This window comes from Moschus berezovskii, chromosome 9, assembly GCF_049115385.1.
Source record: "Moschus berezovskii isolate FMDL1 chromosome 9, NW_MosBer_1.0, whole genome shotgun sequence".
Taxonomy (NCBI): domain Eukaryota; kingdom Metazoa; phylum Chordata; class Mammalia; order Artiodactyla; family Moschidae; genus Moschus; species Moschus berezovskii.
Genome location: NC_142468.1, coordinates 24,403,889 through 24,428,156, shown reverse-complemented (window position 1 = coordinate 24,428,156; position 24,268 = coordinate 24,403,889). Strand labels below are relative to the sequence as shown.

At 40.8% G+C, this 24,268-nt stretch overlaps 1 protein-coding gene across 1 annotated transcript; it reads left to right on the top strand.

The window, feature by feature from the left end:
- The first annotated feature begins 1,317 nt into the window (after positions 1-1,317).
- Positions 1,318-22,403, top strand: GARIN2 (golgi associated RAB2 interactor family member 2). The gene is made up of 6 exons (XM_088840283.1): positions 1,318-1,485; positions 4,458-4,657; positions 5,517-6,051; positions 8,994-9,241; positions 19,370-19,398; positions 22,339-22,403. The coding sequence occupies exons 1-6, from the start codon at positions 1,327-1,329 to the stop codon at positions 22,401-22,403; spliced, it is 1,236 nt and encodes a 411-aa protein (XP_088696409.1). The 5' UTR covers positions 1,318-1,326.
- The last annotated feature ends 1,865 nt before the right edge of the window (positions 22,404-24,268 follow it).

Below are 24,268 nucleotides of genomic sequence, written 5' to 3'. Positions count from 1 at the left end.
GAAGGATCTCTGAGAAAGGACTGAGGTGGAAATACATATTCAGGGCTTGCTGCTGCTGCTGCTAAGTCACTTCAGTCGTGTCCGACGCTGTGTGACCACATAGATGGAAGCCCACCAGGCTCCCCCTTCCCTGGGATTCTCCAGGCAAGAACACTGGAGTGGGTTGCCATTTCCTTCTCCAATGTGTGAAAGTGAAAAGTGAAAGTGAAGTCGCTCAGTCGTGTCCGACCCTTAGCGACCCCACGGACTGCAGCCCACCAAGCTCCTCCATCCATGGGATTTTCTACGCAAGAGTACTGGAGTGGCTTGCCATTGCCTTCTCCGATTCAGGGCTTACCACTTGCCAATTAAGGACCCTTCCTCTGAACTGGCATGGAGTTTGTGAAGGGAAACGAGTGATCTTTTGAAGGCTTGAACAGAATTGCCTTCTGGGGCCTTGTTCCCTTGTTGGAATTCTGTGATTTCTGGCAGATGAAAGACCAAATCCAATGAGTAGAGCCACTGTTGTTTGTTGAAGCAGTTGTGAAGAGAGAGCAGAGAGACAGCAGGAGATGCACAGCTGTAAGTGACTAGACAGAATCCACTGTTCACTAAGCCTCAGTCATAGATGAATTTTTTAGGAAGAAATGGTCTCAGGTTAGTATGCCTTCAATACTCTACTTACAATAAAAGGGCTTGAGACATGCAATACGGGAAGGATAGTGGTAGCATTATTTAGGAAGATAGAAAATAATGGTTTGGGTAGGGGGATATATGCTGCGAGTCTTCCCCTCACCACCCTAACTAATTCCTGTTGCCAACACAACACCCCAGACACTTTTTGTCACATGGATCTGATCCAGAGTCTTTGTAACCCTTATCATCCAACATTTTCTTTTTCACTTGCTTACTCTGTCTTTCCAGAGAGAGTAACCTACATGAAAGTGAAAGTGTTAGTTGCTCAGTCGACTCTTTGTAACCCCATGGACTATAGCCTGCCAAGCTCCTCTGTCCATGGGTTTCTCCAGGTGAGAATATTGGAGTGGGTTGCCATTGCCTTCTCCTGGGGATCTTCCCAACCCAGGGATCAAACCTGGGTCTCCTGCATTGCAGGCAGATCCTTTACCATCTAAGCCAATAGGAAATATGTATGAGGGCAGGCCTATTATCAGCGTGATTCAGATGGATCTCTAGTGCCCAGCACAGTGCCTGGAAGATCATCAATGTCGACAAAATATGTTGAATTAATGAATAAGTGAAGCAACTTAATTATTATGTTAAATGTTCTCTGTCTCTATTCATTGTACGTCCATTCCTTCATTTTCCTGAGGTTTATACATAAGCACAATGAAGAAGAGTAACAGGAAATCTCCCACGAGGATCAACGAGCAAGATGACATCTGTGTCCCAGACTCCAAGGATCCAGGAGAACTTCAAAATATGTTGAATGGAGGAGAATACGCCCCTTTTGTATCTCCTCCCATATTAGAAAGCAATTTTATCCAGGTAAATGATAAACCCTGAATTAAGTTCTGATAATCTCAATAATTAATTTTCTCAAAGACAATGGAAAAGGTTGGAAAAATTGTTTTAATACTTTAATAGGGACTGTGTGATAGAATTAAAGGGGATAGTTTGGGAACTTCAAACAATCTAAACTAGTTATAATGTAAAAGGAAAATTCATTCCAAATTTCCCCAACAAACTCTAACCTAGAAATTCTGCCCCAACTCTACTGAAATTATTCTATAATCTTCCCAAAATTACACAAAGTATAGTCATTTTTAAACTTAGGAGACATTTTAAAGAATAATATCTATGACACAACTAGGGATTCAATGCATTTTCCTTCTTAGTTCTGAAGGAAAATATACTTGTTAAATTGTATCAAGGAGAGAAGTTTCCTTCTCCTAAAACCGTACCTACATTATGAATGAAGCTACACTTCATTGAATTTGGGAGCAGTTCTACTGCTGCTGCTGCTGCTGCTAAGTCACTTCAGTCGTGTCCGACTGCAGTTCTAAATTTCCTCTAAACATTCAACATTACACTGTTCAGACAGAGGGTTCCATAATGGCCCAGTGGTTATGGTTCAGTGCTTCCACCGCAGGGGCACAGTTTCAACCCCTGGTCCTGGAAGTTTTGCATGCTATGAGGTGCCAAAAAAGAAAAGAAAAAAAATTCAGACAGAGAAATGGAGAACTGAATTAAATGATGTAGGGCATACCCTTAAACTTCTTGAAAGTGTCACAACCAAGTCAACACAAAACACACCCATTTAAGCATCTCCTCAGCTGATTCTACAAAGAAATGACAACATATGCATGTCCTCTCACTGATGGGAGAGCTCTTCACCTCCAAGAAGTCATAGGGAGGGAGGTGACGCCTCGAAGAATACTAATGTTTAAATCATACCCCAAAACGCATGTGATGTCATGTTTTGATGTAATTCACCTTCTGTGTGCTTCTTTCCTAATAATCTTTTTATTTTTCTTCTGAGCCTTTCTCAAATAATCATTTTCTAGCCTTAATGAACACTGGGTGAGGCAGTCAGCTTTCGATAACTTAGATATGTCCCCATGTCATAACTAGATAAGTTACTCCCTTCAACACAAACAACCTCTTGTGATTGCTATGTCTTGGGCAGCAAGTTATCAAGGTACCTGATTCAAGTGTGATCTAAAAAGAACACTGATTATCTCAAGTAAAGTGGTGGCTCAGATATAAGAAGTCTGCCTGCAATGCAGGAGACCCAGGTTTGATCCCTGGGTTGAGAAGACCCCCTGGAGAAGGGAATGGCTACCCACTCCAGTATTCTTGCCTGGAGAATCTCATTGGCAGAGGAGCCTGGCGGGCTATGGTCCATGGGGTCGCAAAGAGTCGGACACGACTGAGCGACTAACAGATACAGATTGAAAGAAGCACAGGGCTGCACCCCATTCACAGGAGCCATCAGGGTCCCGGCTTCTCTCTTTTTGTCCTGTTACCTACAAATTTCTCCCTTCAGGACATCACATGTGAGAAGGACGTGACAGGTGCCAGCAACAGAGGGGATACATCTCATCAAACATCTCATCTCTGCAACTGTGAGAGTTGAGAACCCTTTCCCAGAGCTACCAGGAGGCTCTGTCCCATTGGCCAGGCCTGAGTCACATGCCCCTGCAGAGAGCAATCACTCGCCAGGGGACGGGACCGCGGTAACTAGTCTGGGTGGATGAGGAGTTCACTCCTCAGCTGGGGGCACCATCCCTGAGGGGTGGATCCTGGACAAAACCAGAATTTTATTAATCAGGAAGAATAGGAGCATGGCTTCGGGTAGCTAATCAATAGTGTAGGTTACAATCTCTTTCTAAATATATTTGTTTTTCGGCAATTTACTTTTTTGCAGCAGTTAATATGCAGCTAAGAAACCAAGTGTTTTCCCTCTCTGGCTTCCTTCACATCCCTGTCCACCCACTTCCTGGTCTCCTCCTCTTCCAGCCAGCAGAGATTCTCCTGGGTGCCCCGCCAGTCCATGTCCCACGCTGCTCAGGTCTCATTTAGAGGCCCTTCCTCGGGGGACCTTTTCTGACTGTATGGCCAGGGTAAACCGAGCTAGCTGATTGGTAAGAGTTCAGGAAGTTTACAGATCGGTTGTTAAACACAGTCATCATTAAGAATTAAATAGCATAACCTTATAAATAAAACTATATTCAAAACAAAGACAACAAATACTCAAAATTCATCATTCATTCTACTACATTTTACTATTATCTTGGGGTTATGGATACAAGAGTTTGACTTCTGTGAGAATCAATTGGCTGTATGGAGTACAACACAGAACAGTATATGACTGTAAATTGTGTGCTACAATTTATAATAAACTTATATCTTCTCTAAGAAAGGTAGTTATACACATACCTGTCTTCTTCCCCACTGTCAAGTTTTCTGTCATGTACCCCATAGCACAGTACCCTGAACTTGTGCTCAATAACACTTAAGACTCTTAGTGATATACTTGTTTAATGTTCATTTTCCCCGGTGGACCCCAGAGGTCAGGGACCATGTCTATTCACTGTGATATCTCCAAGAAGTCATATGAGCAAAAGCATCATGGTTCAGTTCAGTTCAGTTCAGTCGCTCAGTTCTATCCGACTCTTTGTGACCCCATGGACTGGGGCACGCCTGGCCTTTCTGTCCATCACCAACTCCCAGAGTCCATCCAAACTCATGTCCATTGAGTCGGTGATGCCATCCAACCATCTCATCCTCTGTCGTCCCCTTCTTCTCCCGCCTTCAGTCTTTCCCAGCATCTGGGTCTTTTCCAATGAGTCAGCTCTTCGCATGAGGTGGCCAAAGTATTGGAGTTTCAGCTTTAGCATCAGACCTTCCAATGAACACCCAGGACTGATTTCCTTTAGGATGGACTGGTAGGAGCTCCTTGCAGTCCCAGGGACTCTCAAGAGTCTTCTCCAACTTCTTCCTCTTCCCTACCTCAGGTCAACAGGAGAGGTGAATCCATTTACCTTCATAACCGAGCCAACTGGGTGACCGTAGGCATCTGCTCTTCCAATCCCACCATCAAGACCCCTAACGTGATGTTGCTGGCTCATCTGATACCCACCACCCAGAAAGATTCAGAACCCATGTTTAAAAGTCTCCTGACATCTCCTTCTCCAGAAAATCTGGTGCTTACCAGGTGAGTTACGAAGGAAAGAGGTTCAGAAAAATATGCTTTACCCCGGAGGAGATGAGACTAGAAACACAGATGATAAGTGCTCCTCGTTTGTTTTCCTGCTACAGATGACAGAGTCACATCCTTAGAGTCTGGGGAGATAGTCTGACAACCTGATGATCAAAACAAATGGTTCACCTTTAACTTCTCAAAAATTAAACCTAGGGGACTTCCTCGGTGGTCCAGTGGCTAAGATTCCACACTCCCAATACAGACGCTTGGGTTCGATCCATGTTCAGGGAACGAAGGTCCCACATGCTGCAACTAAGACCTGACACAGCCTAATTGATTAACTAATTATATAAAACAAAGCCTGGCCTGCTGCAGTCCACGGGGTCGCAAAGAGTCGGACACGACTGAGTGACTGAACTGAACTGACTGAACAGAACTTCCTCCCCCACCATCCCAGCTTCCATCAGGATTAGTTCTGCTCTTGTCTCAATCTACCAACTCGCTGTAGGACCCACAGCTAATCACTCTCAGTCTCAACCTTGCACGACTAACTAAATGGGACAACTTCTCCTAAATAAGTAATATATAGCTGATATACTAGTTGATAGTCTTAGGAGTGTGATTCAGGTGAGTTGGTCTTCAGGAGCCTGATTATATGTATGAAAAATCAAGGTTTTGAGCTCAAAAACCATGAGCCAGACCTGGGAACATGTGGCCACAAGAAAGTCCTGCCCCATCCACGCTGGCTCCTCCCCAAACCTGTTTGAGAGACACAGCTGGTGTCCTGTCTCACCGCACAAATGTCTTGAACAGGAAAGGCCTTGTGACAGTTTCCAGTCAGGCTCCAGATGACATTTGCATTTGTCTGCAGGTTTCTCCCTCTGCAACTGGTGACTCTCTCTGTACATGATGCTGAGAATATGCGCATCAAAGTAAAGCTGGTGAGTGGCCGAGCCTACTACCTACAGCTCTGCGCCCCTGCATGCAAGCAAGACACCCTGTTCTGTCAGTGGGTAGAGCTCATCTCCCTCTTGAATGAGGAGAAAGCCAAAGCTTCCAAAGTGTCGGAAGTCTCCAGCCTCTCGGAAATCACAAACAGCACAGACATCACAGGCTCAGTGGACATCATGGATATAGCAGCCTTCCCCACCATACCGACCTCACACCCGTCCGCGTGTTCAGACCCCAACAACGATGTAGAAAGCATCGATTTCTCGGAATTCACAGACATCACTGACGTCACCGATGTCACGGATATTCCAGAAAATGAGGTCACTGAGGCCCCAGATATAAATATTGTCACAGAAGTCACGGAAGTCACAGACATCTGTGAAGTCACAGCAAGCTCAGGGGTCAGAGTGGTGTTTGAAAATGATGACATACTCAGGGCCAAGCAAGAGGAAAAGGTATGTGACATGGAAGACCTTCCTTCTCTAATAATTACTCTCTTTCACTCTCTTTGGTAAGCTTCATGACATTGATTATTGAAATAGTATGGAACTTACTCTGATTAACCTAACATTAAGAATGAGATCTGATCCCTGAAGTCTTGCATAAAAGAGTTATAAGATGTCCCCTGAAATAGGCAGTGACCATCTAACTATAAAACTTAACCCTGTATCAGGAGGCATGGTAGGATAAAAAGAACTTTGGTATCAGAGTCAGAAGTCCTGGGTTGGAATCCTGCCCTGCCTGCTTCATGTTAGTTTGGCCAGGTCACTGAACATGCATCTTTCAAATGAGAATATTAATATCATGTAAGGGTTATATTAAGGCTTAAATGTGCACAAATGTATGAAGTACACTGAAGGATGGGGTGAAATTTCAATAAGTAAAAGTGAGGATGAAAATAAGAAAATAAAATCCCCGAAGAAGTGAGCAGCTTTAGAAATGGCCAGAAAGTGGAAAAACACAGAACCATATCCAACAATATATCAGTTTGGCTGGAGCATAATATATGTGGAAGATATTAGGATATAGGATTGGAAAATTGCTTGCAAATCTTGAATGCCAAAATAAGAAGTGTAAACTCAGTCTTTGAGCAAACCTTAGCCACAAAAGCTCTGTGTAAGGGAGTGAAGGGGCTGTGTTTTTAAAAGATTATTCTGATGGCAGGACAGATTGTAGGTAAAGAGACTGATGTGTAGACTATAGCTGAGAAATCCCCATGGGGCCCAGGACAGAAAAATGACAGAGGGCAAAGATGGACATTTCACAGAAGAAACCACTAGCTACTAAAGTTAGCAGAAAAGTTTAACCTCACTAGTAATTTTAAAAAATGCAAACAAAAAAATATTTCATCCATAAAGCTGTTAAATAAGAGAATCAACACAGTCAGCATTAGTAAAGTTGGGGTCATCTTGGAGTTTCTAAAGATTCATGGCAGGGTGAGAATTAGAACAAACTTTCTTGAAATCATTATGAGTCAAGAACCTAGAAATGTTGCCACCCTTTGACTCAGTGATTTCACTTTTAAGAATCTTTCTTAAGGAATGAGGATCAATAGGAATGAGGATCTAGCTATAAAGATGTTAATTGTACCACATCTATACCATGTTTATAAAAATAAAATAATGATAATGAAGAAGTAACCTAAACATCCACCACAGAGGAAGGGCTAAATGAATTTAAGCCACAAAGGGCATGTGCCATGTTTATATCATTCAGGAGCAACCAAAGTGACGGACAGGATCATATCCACTCATTAAATACTGGTTAAACGAACGACTGCTCCATAGCTGCTAAAACTGTTGGAGAATTTTTCTTTACCTGGAAAAATGTTTATGATATAAAGCTGAATGAAAAATGAACTAAAGGTTACAATCCTTATTACATAAAAATGCAAGTGTATACATAGACAATAGGAGGGAGGGGCGGAGTCATGTTGTTAATAGTTGGTTATTTCTGGGCTTCCCTGAGAGCTCAGTTGGTAAAGAATCCGCCTGCAATGAAGGAGACCCCAGTTCAATTCCTGAGTCGGGAAGATCCTTTGGAAAAGGGATAGGCTACCCACTCCAGTATTCTTGGGCTTCCCTTGTGGCTCAGCTGATAAAGAATTCACCTGCAATGCAGGAAGAATCCGCCTGCAGTGCAGGAGAACTGGGTTCGATCCCTGGGTTGGGAAGATCCCTGGAGAAGGGAAAGGCTACCCACTCCAGTATTCTGGCCTGGAGATTTCCATGGGGTTCCAAAAGTCAGACACGACTGAGCAACTTTCACATCCTTATTACATAAAAATGCAAGTGTATACACAAACAATAGGGAGGGAAAGTCATATTGTTAATAATAGTTTATTTCTAGGTTGTGGTCTTATAAGCAATAGATGTTTTCTTCTTTCCAGGTTTCTGAATGTTCTGCTTCTTATAAGAAAATTAATTTTTAATTAGAAAAATTCAAGTAGCTTTACAAAGTTTTTAATAACATAGGGAGATTTTATAATAAATTTTAAAGTGAAAAATATGGAATACAGTACTGCAATATAATCACAAAACAGGCACATTCAAAATAAACAAATGGAGAAAAAGACCAGAATGAAATGTACCAAAGTAGTTATTTCTAGCCTGTGGCATCAAGAAGCAATAATTTTCTCCCTTTCACTGTATATCTTTTAGGATTTTCTAAATATTCTATGAAAAATATATATTACTTTAATTGTCAGAAAAAATGTTTTACTTTTAAAGAAGATTATTGCATTATTTTCAAAGAACAGTATAGAGGTGGTAGACTAGGTAATGACAAAAGGGGGAAGAAGGTGCAGATGTCAGGGATATTAGAAAGACAGAATCTTTAAGACCAGCTGACCTATTGTTCTGAGGCCTGAGAGAGAGTCTGGGGAAGGCGAGGAGCAACAGAGCAGTCGTGCTGAAACAGACACTAGGAGAATGGCTGAGATATTAGAATACTAAATTTTAGGTCTTTTGAAAAACAGACTCTAGTATTTTTATGAACCTCCAATTCCTGTCACCTATTAGATGCTCTTAAGTCAAGAGCAACTTTGGATGGGGAACAATTGGTGGCAAGACATTTCTAGAAAACCTTCCTTTCCCTGCCAATTGAGGGAGAGGAAACCCTTGACTGAGTCCTAATTTTCCTTCTTGAGGTGCCAGTGGTGCGCGTGACCGTGTGAGGCTCAGAACGTGCTGTGTCGGGTCCCGTGCTGCCGGTCTCCAGTGCCAGCTCGGCGCCTCTCGGCGGCTGCGCAGCACCGAGCGCCAGTCCTTCATCACCGCACCTGCGCACTCGCGGGCACTCAGTACATATGAGGGAAATGACTACTGCTTCATAAGTGATCTGTTTCTGTGTGGTGCTCTTCTGTTACCTGATTTGCTGCTGCTTGTTATTTTTAAAGGAAAAAATGGAAAACATTCTGAAGTCTGGGTGTTTACGAGATACAAAAAGTAAGAATGAGTTTAGAGACTCCTCAAAACATGTCACCATCTCAAACGTAACACTGACTTTCGAAGGTGAAAGATGTTTTCAAACTACCTTGACTCCAGAAGAAGATGAGACAGACAAATCCAAAGAAATGAGTGACAGACCCCCTGAAATAAGGACAATGGACTCTGAAAGCACAACTCTCAAGGCTGAAGAATCCAGGTATGTGGAGCAGGAAGATGCCAAATGATGCTAAGACATGAAATATGTAAATAAGTGCATGCTTTAAAGTCCCTGGAGGACTTCCCTGGCAGTCCATTAGTTAAGACAATGACCTTCCAATCTAGGGGGCATGGGTTCAATCCCTGGTCAGGGAAATAAGATCCCACATGCTGTGTGGTGAGACCAAAAATAAAAGAAAAGGACAGGGATGACTGGCATGCTTCAGTCCATGGGGTTGCATAGTTGGACATAACTGAGTGACTGAACAACAACAAGACTTTGTCTCCTACCTAGAAAGAATACACTTATCTCTCAGTGTGTTCCTATGGTACCCTATATAAACCTCTTTAATTGTCCTTATCAACTGGTTTTAAATGTTTAAATGTTTTTGAGCATCAGTATTTAGGAAAATTTTGATGAAATTTGGTAAAATGAAATAAAATGAATTGCTAAAAAAAAAAGAAAAAGAAAAGTAAATAAAGTCCCTGCAACTCAGGCATTTGTCATGGAAGATTCTCAGACATACAAATGACATATGAATGATGACATAATCTCAGACATATGAATGATAAAATAATCAACTCAATTATCCACATTTGGTTTAACCTTGTCTAATTTTTATTTTCACACGAACTTCTTAAACCATTCAGTTGGCATTCTGAGCTATCTGCCTGGTGTAGATGAAGTGTGCCAAAGGAAATAAAATAGAATCATGGTTCCACATTTTGGAGTTAGGGGCATTGATTATCTGGAGTAATTATGGGTACGTTTATCTTTATACTTCTATTTTCTTCTTTACATGTCTCTTACACTTTTCTACACTTCCAGTGAATAACTTAATAATCTGAGAAAGTGTTTTTATAATTATAAATACCCAATTACAAGATGAATGTGAGAGACACTGTGCTATTATAAAAATAAAAGTTAATATGTTTTTTCTGGAGTAACAGCTATCAAGAAACCAGAGAAAAACATAGAGATCTAAATGCTATATTAGCAAGAATGAAAATCAGGAATGTAATGAACTATGTCTAAGTTCTTTTTAAATATAAAAAGGAACAGGGAAAAATAGGGAAACAAACTTTATAGAGGTGTGAGTCATTCATTCAATAATATTTACTGAGCATCTTCTATGTGCTAGAGACTGGGCATGCATCAGTGAAAACAAGTCATGCAGGGTTGCATTCTAGTAGAGGGTATAGATAATAAAGTGTATTATGCCAACTGGAATGTGCTGAGAGAAAACAAAAAGTAACAGGAGCATTTGAGGAGGGAGTAGGTCTATTTTATATAAGTGGTCAGGGACTGCTTCTCTGAGGAAGGGCAGAGATCTGAAGAAAGGGTAGAGCGCTGGTGGAATGCAGTTTCAAGATGATTGACTGTGTAACAATTACAAGAGGGCCATATTAGGTGTTCAGGTAAATGGTCATGATTGTCTCTATTAATTCATTTCCAACAGCAAGGATAAAAGAAAGTTAGCTATTCTGTCAGAAAAAAAATCTTAATCGACTAAGGGGTAATCGTTCAAAACACTCTTTTTCACCTCCTTTCCCAGCTAAGTAGGGATCCACGGAAGCAAAGGAATATGAATGATCCTTAGAAGATTCACAAACCTTGAAATCAGAGTAACATTTTTTTTACTCTTTAGCTCCTGGGCAGCCACATTTCTCACAGTTCTAGAGCCTCTACATCCAAGTGTCAATACATTCCAGGTGTTGCTGGATCTCAGTTATGATTTCAATGGTCAATTTCAATTCAATTTCAATATGATTTCAATTTCAACTTCAAATTATGATTTTGGTGGTCTGCTTAAGCAAAGCATCGTGTCCTAGCGAGGGTTTCTATACCAGTGGTTCTTAATGTGTGGCTGGTCAGCAGCAGCACCTGGGAGCTGGTAAATGATGTAAATTCTTGAGCCCATTCCCACCCTGCTGAATCATAAACTCTTGAGATGGGCTCATCATTTTGTGTTGTAATAAGCCTCCAAGTGGTTCTAATGTACAACCATGTTTGAGGACTGTTTCCTTATGAGAAGCCAGTCCTAGAAACAAAGGAGTTTCTAGGAGCAAGGAGTCCTCTCTTGTGAGCGCTTCTTCTATGGCCCAAGAACCAAAATGAGGGTTTCTCTTCATAGCTATAGGAAGAACTATCAGTTCAAATTCAAGGAAGTCCACTTCAGAAAATTTTCCTATATGACCAAATGTTCTGAAATTTGCATTAAAAGGTATATTTAAAATCAGTTCATTGCATTTTCTTCTCTGATCGCCACAGCTGCTGCTGCTGCTAAGTCACTTCAGTCAAGTCTGACTCCGTGTGACCCCATAGACAGCAGCCCACCAGGCTCCCCTGTCCCTGGGATCCTCCAGGCAAGAACACTGGAGTGGGTTGCCATTTCCTTCTCCAATGCATGAAAGTGAAGAGTGAAAGTGAAGTCGCTCAGTCGTGTCTGACCCTTAACGACCCCATGGACTGTAACCTACCAGGCTCCTCTGTCCATGGGATTTTCCAGGCAAGAGTACTGGAGTGGGGTGCCATTGCCTTCTCCGATCGCCACAGCTAGGCCTTCCAAAATTATGTTGAATTAAAATGGTGAGAGTGGACATACTTGTCTTGTTTCCTGATCTTAGAGGAGATACTTCCAGCTTTTCACCACTGAGAATAATGCTAACCATGGGCTTGTCAGTTTTTGTTGTTCAGTGGCTCAGTCGTGTCCGACTCTTTGACCCCATGGACTGCAGCACACCAGGCTTCCCTGTCCATCACCATCTCCCGCAGCTTGCTCCAACTCATGTCCATTGAGTCAGTGATGCCATCCAACCATCTCATCCTCTGTTGTCCTCTTCTCCTCCTACTTTCCCAGCCTCAGGGTCTTTTCTAATGAATCAGCTCGTCACATCAGGTGGCCAAAGTATTGGAACTTCAGCATCAGTCCTTCCAATGAATATTTAGGATTGATTTCCTTTAGGATTGACTGGTTTGATCTCCTTGCAGTCTTGGCCTTTATTCAGTTCAGTTCAGTCGCTCAGTTGTATCTGACTCTTTGCGACCCCATGGACTGCAGCACACCTGGCCTCCCTGTCCATCGCCAACTCCCAGAGTTCACTCAAACTCAGGTCCATTGAGTCGGTGATGCCATCCAACCATCTCAGCCTCTGTCGTCCCCTTCTTCTCCTGCCTTCAATCTTTCCCAGCATCTGGGTCTTTTCCAATGAGTCAGTTCTTCTCATCAGATGGCCAAACTATTGGAGTTTCAGCTTCAACATCAGTCCTTCCAATGAACATTCAGGACTGATTTCCTTTAGGATGGACTGGTTGGATCTTCTTGCAGTCTAAGGGACTCTGAAGTGTCTTCTCCAACACCACAGTTCAAAAGCATCAATTCTTCGGCACTCAGCTTTCTTTATAGTCCAACGGTCACATCGATACGTGACTACTGGAAAAACCATAGCCTTGACTAGACGGACCTTTGTTGGCAAAGTAATGCCCTTTATTAGGTTGAGGTAAATTCCCTCTATGCCCAGTTCCTGGAGTTTTATCATAAACGGGTGTTGAGTTTTGTCAAAAATTTTCTGCATCTATTGAGATGATCATACGGTTTTTATTCTTCAATCTGTTGATGTGGTATATCACATTGAATATTGGGAAAATCCTTGCATCCCTGGGATAAATCCCACTTAACTGTGATTTATGATCCTTTAAATGCACTGTTGGGTTTGGTTGACTAGTATTTTGTTGAGGATTTTTGTGTCTATGTTCATCAGTGATATTGCCTGTAATTTTCTCTCTTTTTTGTGGTATCTTTGTCTGATTTTGATATCAGGGTGTTGATGGGCCTCATAAAATGAGTTTGAGGGTATTTCTTCCTCTAAAACTTTTTGTAATAGCTTCAGAAGTATAGGTGCTAGCTCTTCTGTAAATGTTTGATAGAATTAACCTGTGAGGCCATCTGGTTCCAGACTTTTTGGGAGTTTTCTAATTACAGATTCAATTTCAGCACTTGTGTTTGGTTTGCTTATATTTTCTATTTCTTTCTAGTCCATTCTTGGGAGAGTGTACCTTTCTGAGAATTTGTCCATTTCTTCTAGGTTGTCCATTTTGGGGCATGCTTGTAGTAGTCTCTTATGATCTTTTGTATTTCTGTGAGGTCAGCTTTAACTTCTTTTTTCATTTCTAATTTTCTTGATTTGAGTTCTCTCCTTTTTTTTCTTGAGTCTGGCTAAAGGTCTATCAATTATGTTTATCCTTTCAAAGAACCAGCTTTTAGCGTCATTGATCTTTTATTTTGTTTTCTTCATCTCTCATTTATTTCTGCTCTGATCTCTATGATTTCTTTCCTTCTACTAACTTTTGATTTTGTTTGTTCTTCCTCTAGCTGCTTTAGGTTGTTCATTTGAAATTTTTCTTGTTTCTTGAGGTAAGATTGTATTTCTATGAACTTTCCTCTTAGAATTGCTTTTGTTGCATCCTATAGATTTTGGGTCATCATATTTTTGTTTTTATTTATCTCTAGGCATTTTTAAAATTTCCTCTGATTTCTTCAGTAATGCATTATTTGTTTAGTAGCATATTGTTCAGTTTCCACGTATTTGCATTTTTTCAGTTTTTTTTTCTTTTTTTGGAATTTCTAAGCTCATAGCACTGTGATACAAAAAGAAATACTTGATATGATTTCAATTTTTTTGACTTCTCTTGTAGCTCAAATGGTAAAGATTCAGCTTGCATGGAAGCATATATACTACCGTATGTAAAAGAGATAGCCAGTGGGAATTTGCTATATGACTCAGGGAACTCAAACCAGGGCTCTGGTTTGACAACATAGAGGGGTGAGAGGTGGGAGGAAGTTTTAAGAGAGAGGAAGCATATGTATACCTATGGCTGATTCATGTTGATATATGGCAAAATCCAAGACTATTGTAAAGCAATTACCTTCAACTGAAAATAAATAAAATTTTTAAAAAGTAATCATTAGAAGGAGTGAGGGAAAAACAGAATGTAAGGACAAAGGTATAGAAGCAGGTGCCACTCGATGGGAAATGTACTTTCTGCTATGTACGAGTACGACTTTCATAGAAAAGCGTAAGATTTCTAAAAAACAAGTGAGAGAAAAATGAATCCATCCAGTCTAGCAATTTTTCCTAATCAGTAATTAATCAGGTCTGATCATTCTGACATCTTCCTCTGCTTTATTTCATTCAATATGTCTCAAATTCTGTCCTGCCCTTGTCTAAGCTTTCAGAAACAAACAATTCAAAATCTTAACAAGGTTAACTGTTTAAATCATTTCAACTTCTTCTTTCCTCACCCTTTTGCAAATAATGGATGCCCTGAAGCACTGTATTAACTTTTAGTGCCTTAAAAAATCTTTAAAAAGTAATTAATAAACATTTTTAAAGTACAGTTTTAGATTTACAGAATAATTGAACACATAGTACATACAACCCTATACCCACACCACTGCCACCTCCTTACCCGCCCCCACCCCCAGTTTCCCCTGTAATTAACACGTGCATTAGTGTGGTACCTTTGTTAACAGTTAATGAACAAAACTGATATATTATTATTAACTATAGTCCCTAATTTAAGGTTCACTCTCTATCTTGTACAGTTTTATGGGTTTTGACATATGCACACTGACAGGTATCCACTGTTACATACAGAAAACCTCAGTTCAGTTCAGTTCAGTTCAGTCACTCAGTCGTGACCGACTCTCTGCGACCCCATGAATCACAGCACGCCAGGCCTCCCTGTCCATCACCAACTCCCGGAGTTCACCCAAACTCATGTCCAGAGAGTCGGTGATGCCATCCAGCCATCTCATTCTCTGTCGTCCCCTTCTCCTCCCGCCCCCAACCTTTCTCAGCATCAGAGTCTTTTCCAGTGAGTCAACTCGTCGCATGAGGTGGCCAAAGTACTGGAGTTTCAGCTTTAGCATCAGTCCTTCCAATGAACACCCAGGATTGATCTCCTTTAGAATGGACTGGTTGGATCTCCTTGCAGTCCAAGGGACTCTCAAGAGTCTTCTCCAGCACCACAGTTCAAAAGCATCAATTCTTCGGCGATCAGCTTTCTTCACAGTCCAACTCTCACATCCATACATGACCACGGGAAAAACCATAGCCTTGACTAGACGGACCTTGGTTGGCAAAGTAATGTCTCTGCTTTTTAATATACTATCTAGGTTGGTCATAACTTTCCTTCCAAGGAGTAAGCGTCTTTTAATTTCATGGCTGCAATCAGCATCTGCAGTGATTTTGGAGCCCCAAAAAATAAAGTCTGACACTGTTTCCGCTGTTTTTCCATCTATTTCCCATGAAGTGATGGGACCAGATGCCATGATCTTTGTTTTCTGAATGTTGAGCTTCAAGCCAACCTTTTCACTCTCCTCTTTCACTTTCATCAAGAGGCTTTTGAGTTCCTCTTCACTTTCTGCCATAAGGGTGGTGTCATCTGCATATCTGAGGTTATTGATATTTCTCCCGGCAATCTTGATTCCAGCTTGTGCTTCTTCCAGCCCAGCGTTCCTCATGATGTACTCTGCATAGAAGTTAAATAAGCAAGGTGACAATATACAGCCTTGACGTACGCCTTTTCCTATTTGGAACCAGTCTGTTGTTCCATGTACAGTTCTGACTGTTGCTTCCTGACCTGCATACAGGTTTCTCAAGAGGCAGGTCAAGTGGTCTGGATTCCCATCTCTTTCAAAATTTTCCACAGTTTATTGTGATCCACACAGTCAAAGGTTTTGGCATAGTCAATGAAGCAGAAATAGATGTTTTTCTGGAACTCTTTTGCTTTCTCCATGATCCAGCGGATATTGGCAATTTGATTTCTGGTGCCTCTGCCTTTTCTAAAACCTGCTTGAACATCTGGGAGTTCACGGTTCACATACTGCTGAAGCCTGGCTTGGAGAATTTTGAGCATGACTTTACTAGCGTGTGAGATGAGTAGAATTGTGCGGTAGTTTGAGCATTCTTTGGCATTCCCTTTCTTTGGGATTGGAATGAAGACTGACCTTTTCCAGTCCTGTGGCCACTGCTGAGTTTTCCAAATTTGCTGGCATATTGAGTGCAGCACTTTCACAGCATCATCTTTCAGGATTTGAAATAGCTCAACTGGAATTCCATCACCTCCACTAGCTTTGTTCGTAGTGATGCTTTCTAAGGCCCACTTGACTTCACATTCCAAGATGTCTGTTTCCAGGTGAATGATCACGACATCGTGATTATCTTGGTCGTGAAGATCTTTTTTGTACAGCTCTTCTGTGTATTCTTGCCACCTCTTCTTAATATCTTCTGCTTCTGTTAGGTCCCTACCATTTCTGTCCTTTATCGAGCCCATCTTTGCATGAAATGTTCCCTTGGAATCTCTGATTTTCTTGAAGAGATCTCTTGTTTTTCCTATTCTGTTTTCCTCTATTTCTTTGCACTGATCACTGAGGAAGGCTTTCTTATCTCTCCTTGCTATTCTTTGGAACTCTGCATTCAGATGCTTATATCTTGCCTTTTCTCCTTTGCTTTTCGCTTCTCTTTTTTTCACAGCTATTTGTAAGGCCTCCCCTCCCTAAAAATTCTCTGAGCATTAGACTGCTCGTAGTAGTTTCTTAAAATGTTAAAAATTGTAAGGATAACTTGTTTCTAGGTTACAGTGATCTGCAAGTGTGAAGTTTCGTTACTCTCACTGTTATGATCAGTATTAGAAATGAGAAAATGAATGCCTATATAAATAGCAAAAATCTTAGAATTTTAAAGATTACAAAGGATCTTAGTTAGCAAATTCCTGAATCTTCCAGGCTCTGCCCTTCAGTCTTTCAGCTTTCTCTATCATTTATCTGCTGACTCTACAGTAAAGAAAGAAAGAGATTAAAAAAACAAAGCAAAAAATGAATTTGGGTTCTAACTAATCCTCTTAAGTCCAATTTAATCAAGCATACATTATATTTTATTGCCTATTTACATCAGGAACATAATTACTAGCTAGAGCCTAATTTGAGAATGTTCATTATAATTGAAAGATGTAATAAAATCAAAGAACAGAATGGGATTCACTAATACTTAGTCCTGGGATATTTGTAAGATTAAGTCAGGATACTGTGAGAGTGTTAAATGAATTCTAGTGTATATTTTTCTTTTCCAAGACCATGGATTTCAGTGACACCTTTCTAACCGTCTACTTTGAAACAATGAAAAAAAAAAAATTGAACAATGACCTTGTTGAGTATTTTGCCCACAAATGCATTGGCCTTTAAAATGTAAATTGAAAAATTTAAATCTAGATGAGTGAAAGACTATGGAAACTTCTATAATGTCACTTTGGGTACTTTAGAAATGAAGGATTTACTTTATAGAGCATTTATATTCCTTTTCATACCTTGGCAAGTGTTACTGTGACTCTTCCCTTTGCTTTAAAGAGGATAATGGCAGGCTTCATTTTAGTTTGCACCTACTCTTTTAAAGTACACTTATTTGATACCTCTCAGTCTGTTGAAAACTTTTATCATTAAACTCAACCTTATTTAAATCACCAGACCCATTTGGTAAAGGTTATGAGTATTTGCAAACTTCTCAGAAAATTACTAATTTAACCTTTACATTTGAAAGATTCACTAAAGAATTTGAACTGCATGAATTTGCCAGATCCTCTAAATGGATCAGAATTATTTCTTTGTACATTTATCTGAGAAGATATTATATAAGGATAATTATTCTCCCCATAACCTCTTACTCAAACAGCAAAACTTCCAAAATAGCTATTGCAGTATAGCCAAGAAACAAAGATTTGGTGAAAATTAACTGACTTAAGTTTATATTTTAGCATTCAGTAGGTTAAGAAAATAAGTATTTTAATTATTGATATTAATTTAAAAAGTCAGACATACAGGGACTTGCCAGGTGGTCCAATGGTTAAGACTCCGCGCTGCCAGTACAGGAGTTTGGATACCTGATCTGGGAACTAAGATCCCACAGGCCAAAAGATTAAAAAATTGAAAAAAGGTATCAGGCATGCAGAAAACAAACTTTATCCAAAGATATCTCGGAAAGTAAAATAGTCCAAAACACTGACAGCTAGTCCCCTACTTTACATCCACTAAGCTGTAAGAAATTGTAATAACTTGGATGAATGATTGAGGTTATTCACCTAGAAGACTCCCATCAAGGCCACCAAGATTGTGATGAAGAGCTAGCAGAGATGGGCAACTCCAAACCCTGGCACCCATCCATTCCAGAATATACCCAACATGTCTACAAGAGCATATATTCCCAATGCAACTGACTCCATTTAGAGAAACCCCTGAACAGAAGCAGTTAGCTTCTTTCAGTCTCAACCCCAAATGAGTTTTTAGGGTCTGGAGATGTAGCATGATAGGGATTCTTGCAGCCTCATTGAGTGACAGGTGATAGCCACAATAAAAATAGATTATATGTAATTACATACAGTGCACTTTTATGGCTTTTATAGGTTGGACACCTTGCATGTTACATAAATTTAGGTAATTTTACTCTAAGATGTATTATAATGGATAATACCCTTGGCTGGGGCTTCCCACATGGCATTAGTGGTAAAGAACCACCTGCCGTTGCAGGAGATATAAGAATTGTGGGTCAATCCCCGAGTTGGGAAGATCCCCTGGTGGAGGGCATGACAACCCTCTCCAGTATTCTTACCTGCAAAATCCCACGGACAGAAGAGCCTGGTGAGCTACAGTTCATAGGGTCGCATAGAGTTGGACATGACTGAAGCAACTTAGCACGCACATGTGCACCCTTGGCTTACTAAAGGTGTGTCATTCCGTTCCGTTCCGTTCTGTCGCTCAGTCGTGACCGACTCTTTGCGACCCCGTGGACTGTAGCCTACCAGGCTTCTCCGTCCATGGGATTCTCCAGGCAAGAATACTGGAGTGGGTTACCGTTTCCTTCTCCAGGGGATCTTCCCGACCCAGGGATCGAACCCGGGTCTCCCGCATTGGAGGCAGATGCTTTAACCTCTGAGCCACCAGGGAAGCCCAAAAGGTGTGTCATTACTACCTATTAAATACTTAGAGAATGATTGTTTTCTCATACCTAGTAATTCTTTTCTAAATATTTGTGGTTATACTGGCCAAACTTTGAAATGTGCTATTTATTTTTACAGGAGCAGGAGAACTGATTCAGACACTTCAGGTATGGACCAAATTCCACCATATTTCTTTGTAATCCCTGGTATCAAGCAGTCACCTCTGGACCCTAGAACAGAGTTGCTAAGAACAAAGGAATCGAGCCAGACATTTTGAGGCATTCCCTTTCCTGTCTTTGCTCCCTTCTGAGAATAAAAGATCCCCTGGAGAAGGAAACGGTAACCCACTCCAGTATACTTGCCTGGAGAATCCCATGGACGGAGAAGCCTGGTAGGCTACAGTCCACGGGGTCGCAAAGAGTCGGACACGACTGAGCGACGGAAGGGAACGGAACGGAACGGAGAATCTGTCCTACAGAAACTGCCTTCAAAGACTACATTCATGCTATCTTTCAAGCAGTAGGCACCACTTTGCTTTTTTCTGTGCTGATAGACTAGTTCCCAGGATCTCTAACTCACAGGGCAGGAACCACTCCCAAGCTAACTCTGCAAGCAGAACCAAACACGATATGGCCTGTTACTCCTGCTGATTTGGAAGGGAAGTGATCACAACTCTCAATTTCTTGGTAAATCTAAAATCGGCTAGCCCCTCTTTTCTTCCTGCTTGTGTCTTTGTCTTCTGCTTTGCTGTCAGGTGATAGAATTTAATGTTTTCTTCCAGCAGCTTTTTCTTTACATGTTCCCACGTCTCGGGATCGTTAACTGGTAACAACTGTTTGAAGTAAAGGCTGTCATGTAGTTCTCCCCTTGTTGGGAGTTCTCCCCTTGCTTGCTGCTGACCCACTTCTGAGTGACTGTCTAACCTCTGGGGAGTAGAAGAGACCTCTGCTCCAGTCATGCACATAAAAGAACATCATGGAAGGAACACAAAATCACATTTCATTGAACTTAAAAAGGAGGGGGAAAATATATCAGAAACACTTGAAGGTGTTTTTAAGTCACATTTGCAAGAGTCCTACAAAAAATAAAAAAAGAAAAGAAAGTGATTGATGGGGAGAACTAAATGGGAAAGGGGATCAACCTGTATTTTTGGGGGGGAGCACATGCAGAAATATATAAAATTGTACACATGAAATTTATATAATGTTAAATAAGTAAATATTAGCTCAATAAAGGTTTTTTTTAAGCCAATGATTATAGAAAAGCTATTTATACAAATGGGATCCATCTTTGGGTCTTCCCACTGGACTTTAGTGTCCAAAAGTACCAGAGGAGCTTCACTATAATGTGGTTTTTACCTATATTCCAATCTATAGAACTGAACCTGAAAACAAATGCTATTATAATTTATAAGAAAAATATAAAATTTCCCTTACAGTATATAGAATTTTCATCTATCAATTTCTATCCCAAACTTTATTTCAAAAAGAAATCAAATCTGTAAAAATTCCCAAGATATGCTATTACAGGCAAATATTTTCCTCTTATTTTCTAAAGGCAATATTAAATCTAGCAGAAGCCTTATCACTTAATACATAATTAGTAGCTGAGCATATAATTAGTACATTCTTCATACATTCTGAAGTACTCCTTATTTAAGCCATGGAAATTTAAAATTAATATAGGACATTGATACTTTCATTTTCATTTTATATGTGACTGATTCACCTGCCTCCTAGCACAAACTCAATTTTGTTCAACTGAACAAACATTCAATGCCCATCTATTATATATGAGGCACTGAGACAGGCTCTGGGAGAGATTAAAAATAAATAACAGAACGTATACCTGGCCTCAAGACATGCGCACAAATAATGTAAGTCGGAAAGTTACAGGCCCTCTAAGAGAAAAGCAGAGAACATACTTTTTGCTCAAAAGAGAAAATCATGAAGGAGTCTATGAAGATGGCAATCTTTGTGTTAGGAAAGGGGAAACAAGAATATCCAACTCTGTGTGACCCCGTGGACTATACAGTCCATGGAATTCTCCAGGCCAGAATACTAGTGTGGGTAGACTTCCCCTTCTCCAAGCAGATCTTCCCAACCCAGGAATCAACCCGGGATCTCCTGCATTGCAGGCAGATTCTTTACCAACTGAGCTATTAGGGAAGCCCAAATAATCAATAGGGTGGGCAAAATCACAGGGCTGGGACAGTACTGGGCATATTCAGTTTAGGAGCAGTGAGAGCAAGGCAGGAGCCAGTCCGGAGGAGTCTTAATCCACACTAAGGAGTTTGGATAGTACTGCTTGGTAGGTAAGCAGGATCCACTGAAAAGCCAGGGGAATGGCAAAATTAATATTACATTTTAGGTAGATTACTCTGACTGCAGTCCCTAAGAGAAGCTGAAACAGGTTAGAGGCAGAACGTCATTATAATAGTCTGGATGAAAGATACCCAACTCTTGACCAGGTAGGAAGCAGTGAGATGAAAAAGGACCTGAACACACAGTCAACAAGCTTTAACTCCTAACTACTTGTGAAAACAAGAGAAAAAAGAAACTAGAATTTGTGAGGCAACATGGCTAGGAGGTACTGAGGCCATGAAACAAGCTGGGAAAAGGAAGAAAATCTGGAAGGAAAAGGAAGAAATAAGCTATGAAACACTGAACTTAGAATTGAAAGTCCTAGATTTTGGTCCGTTTTTCCTGTTTCACGAATGTGTCATTTAATCTCTCTGGGTCTCCGTTTCCTCCGCTATCAAATGTGTGTGCATGTGGGTGGGGGAATGAAGGCATGACTGGCTGTCTCAAGGCCCTTTCTGCTGCTGTGGTTTATTAGCTCCTGTTTGTGGACCTGGTGGCCCATCTATGTAAATTTTAGCAGGCAGCTTGAAATGGGGCTCTGGAAATGAGGAGTTGAGGAAAGACACAGCAAACATGCAGCAAAATTCCACTCTGAGCTTGTTAAATCATGACGCTGGTACAGTATACAAATTTGGCATGGAGTTTTCACCAAGTGTTAATTGTTTTCCCTGTTTGTTTTCCTTCCTGTGCTTTCTCATTTTTTCCACTTTTCTTCCCTTTATCTGCTCACTCTTCCTTACTTAGGCTTGTACAGTTTTTCAATTTTCCCTCTGATTAGCATTTCTTTCCCCCTTGCCACACTCCTCTGAATCACTTCTTTCCCCTTTCACATTCCCTTACTCACACTTAACACTCTTCACCCCTAGGAAGCAAAGATTAGTAACCTTGTCCTATTGAATTTAGACTGAATGTAGACTGAAAATAAGTTTGTAAATCTGATTTCTATTTTAGGCAGAAGCCAGAATAATAATTGTTCCCACAGCAGTAAATCAAATCACTGTTTCTATTAACTTCATCAGATTCACATTCAACAACTCTTGGGCAAGGCTAGTTGGGGGCAGCAGTCTCCAATTCTCTCTAACCTCGGAGCAGTTTGGAAGAATTACACTTTTCCTCCTTTTTGAGTAGGGTTTCAGGTAAAGTAGCACTTCAAATGTACTGTTTTTATGAAAAGTCTACAAGGCAGGGTGCAGGCTAAACCTATCTCTTTGGATCTGGGTCCATCTCTCTCCTTTCTTGACTTTCCATTTCTTACCTTTCTAAGCTTTATTCTCTTTAATTTTGCTGATTGTCTTTACAATGAGCCCAAACAGTAGGCTTATCTATGATCCCCTGGCATTTTTCCAAGATGGAAAGAAATGAGACAAAGGACAGAGATTAAGAAAAGAAGAGAGAGGGAAATCATTTATGAAATACTGGGCATGTCCTCCCCTCCCCCACCCATCTATCTTTTCCATTTTCTTCTTAATTATGGAAAATCAAACCCTTGGAATCCTAAGAAGTAATGGGAGAATCCTAAAAGGGAAAGTGAAATTTAACAATGGGCTCCATTGGAAAGAATAAAGACATTTTTGATGAGGTTAGAAAATCACTTTAATTTAAGACTCAGGTTCTCTCTCTTTCTTTGACTTTCTTCTGTCCGGTTTTTGGCCTTTTTCTTTCTCATTTCCTCTTTCTAATGATCTCACTTCCACTTTGCTGGACTATTTTCTGGCTCTCTGCTCTCCTGTCAAATCCTCTCTAAATTCCTCAATCTCGTGCCTCATCTGTCCTCCCTTTCTCAGGGGAACGGATGTGAGGAAAGGAAAGTAAAACAGGAAAAGAAAAGGCCAATGGAAAAAACAGATAAGACAACTTAAAGGTAATTTTTGCAGTTATAAGTCTCTATAGATGTAAATGACAGACATGACACTTTCACAAAAAGTTGTCAGTAAACTGAATCTTTTAACAGTGAATCATATTACTTCTATTATAGTAATAATAGAGGTGGAATGGAATGTTGAGGGTTTTGTTGTGGTTTCTGCTCGAGAATCCACCAGGGGTCAAAATGTAAGGTCAACAGGGTGAGAGGGCGCTTCAGATGAGGCACTGGACGAGGACTCCTTGCTGCTGCTCCTCACAATGATTCCTTTCTTTCTCATCCCTACTCTTCCTCTCTGCTCCCTTATCGTACTCTTTCCCAACCTGCTTTCTCAGATTAGCCAACACAGCCAAAGCCTCTTACTTCCACACCAAAAATTATACAAATACTTACAGAGTCCCTAGAGTGCTGCCATGTACAACTGCACAGATTGTACACAGCACAGAGCTGGGGGCCCCATTCACAAGGTAGTCTCTGCGCAATGAATAACGTGCCCAGCTGTGTGTGGTGGCCAGCAGTGTACTGTTTCTCTGAGACACGCTTTACAGTGAGCTATTTATGAATGAAACTTCTCTCATTTGCCTCTCCTAATATAACTAATGCTGTGTGTGTGAGAGAGAGACTGTGCATATGCACACACATACCTTTAAGGCTGAATTCACACAATTAAATAGACAGTGGGTGAAGCAGAGGTGACTCCAGCAAGAGCACATACCTATCTTATTAGGGTTCTGATGATGGAAGTGAGGTGCCTACCCTTTTTCCCACCTTTCTGTCACTCCGCCAACCCAAGTCAGTTTAGCATTTGAGCAC

Coding starts and splice junctions, on each gene's coding strand:
- GARIN2 (XM_088840283.1), top strand. CDS start 1,327: ATGAAGAAGAGTAACAGGAAATCTCCCACGAGGATCAACGAGCAAGAT. Junction 1,486..4,457: donor TAGAAAGCAATTTTATCCAG/GTAAATGATAAA, acceptor TCCCTACCTCAG/GTCAACAGGAGAGGTGAATC. Junction 4,658..5,516: donor GAAAATCTGGTGCTTACCAG/GTGAGTTACGAA, acceptor ATTTGTCTGCAG/GTTTCTCCCTCTGCAACTGG.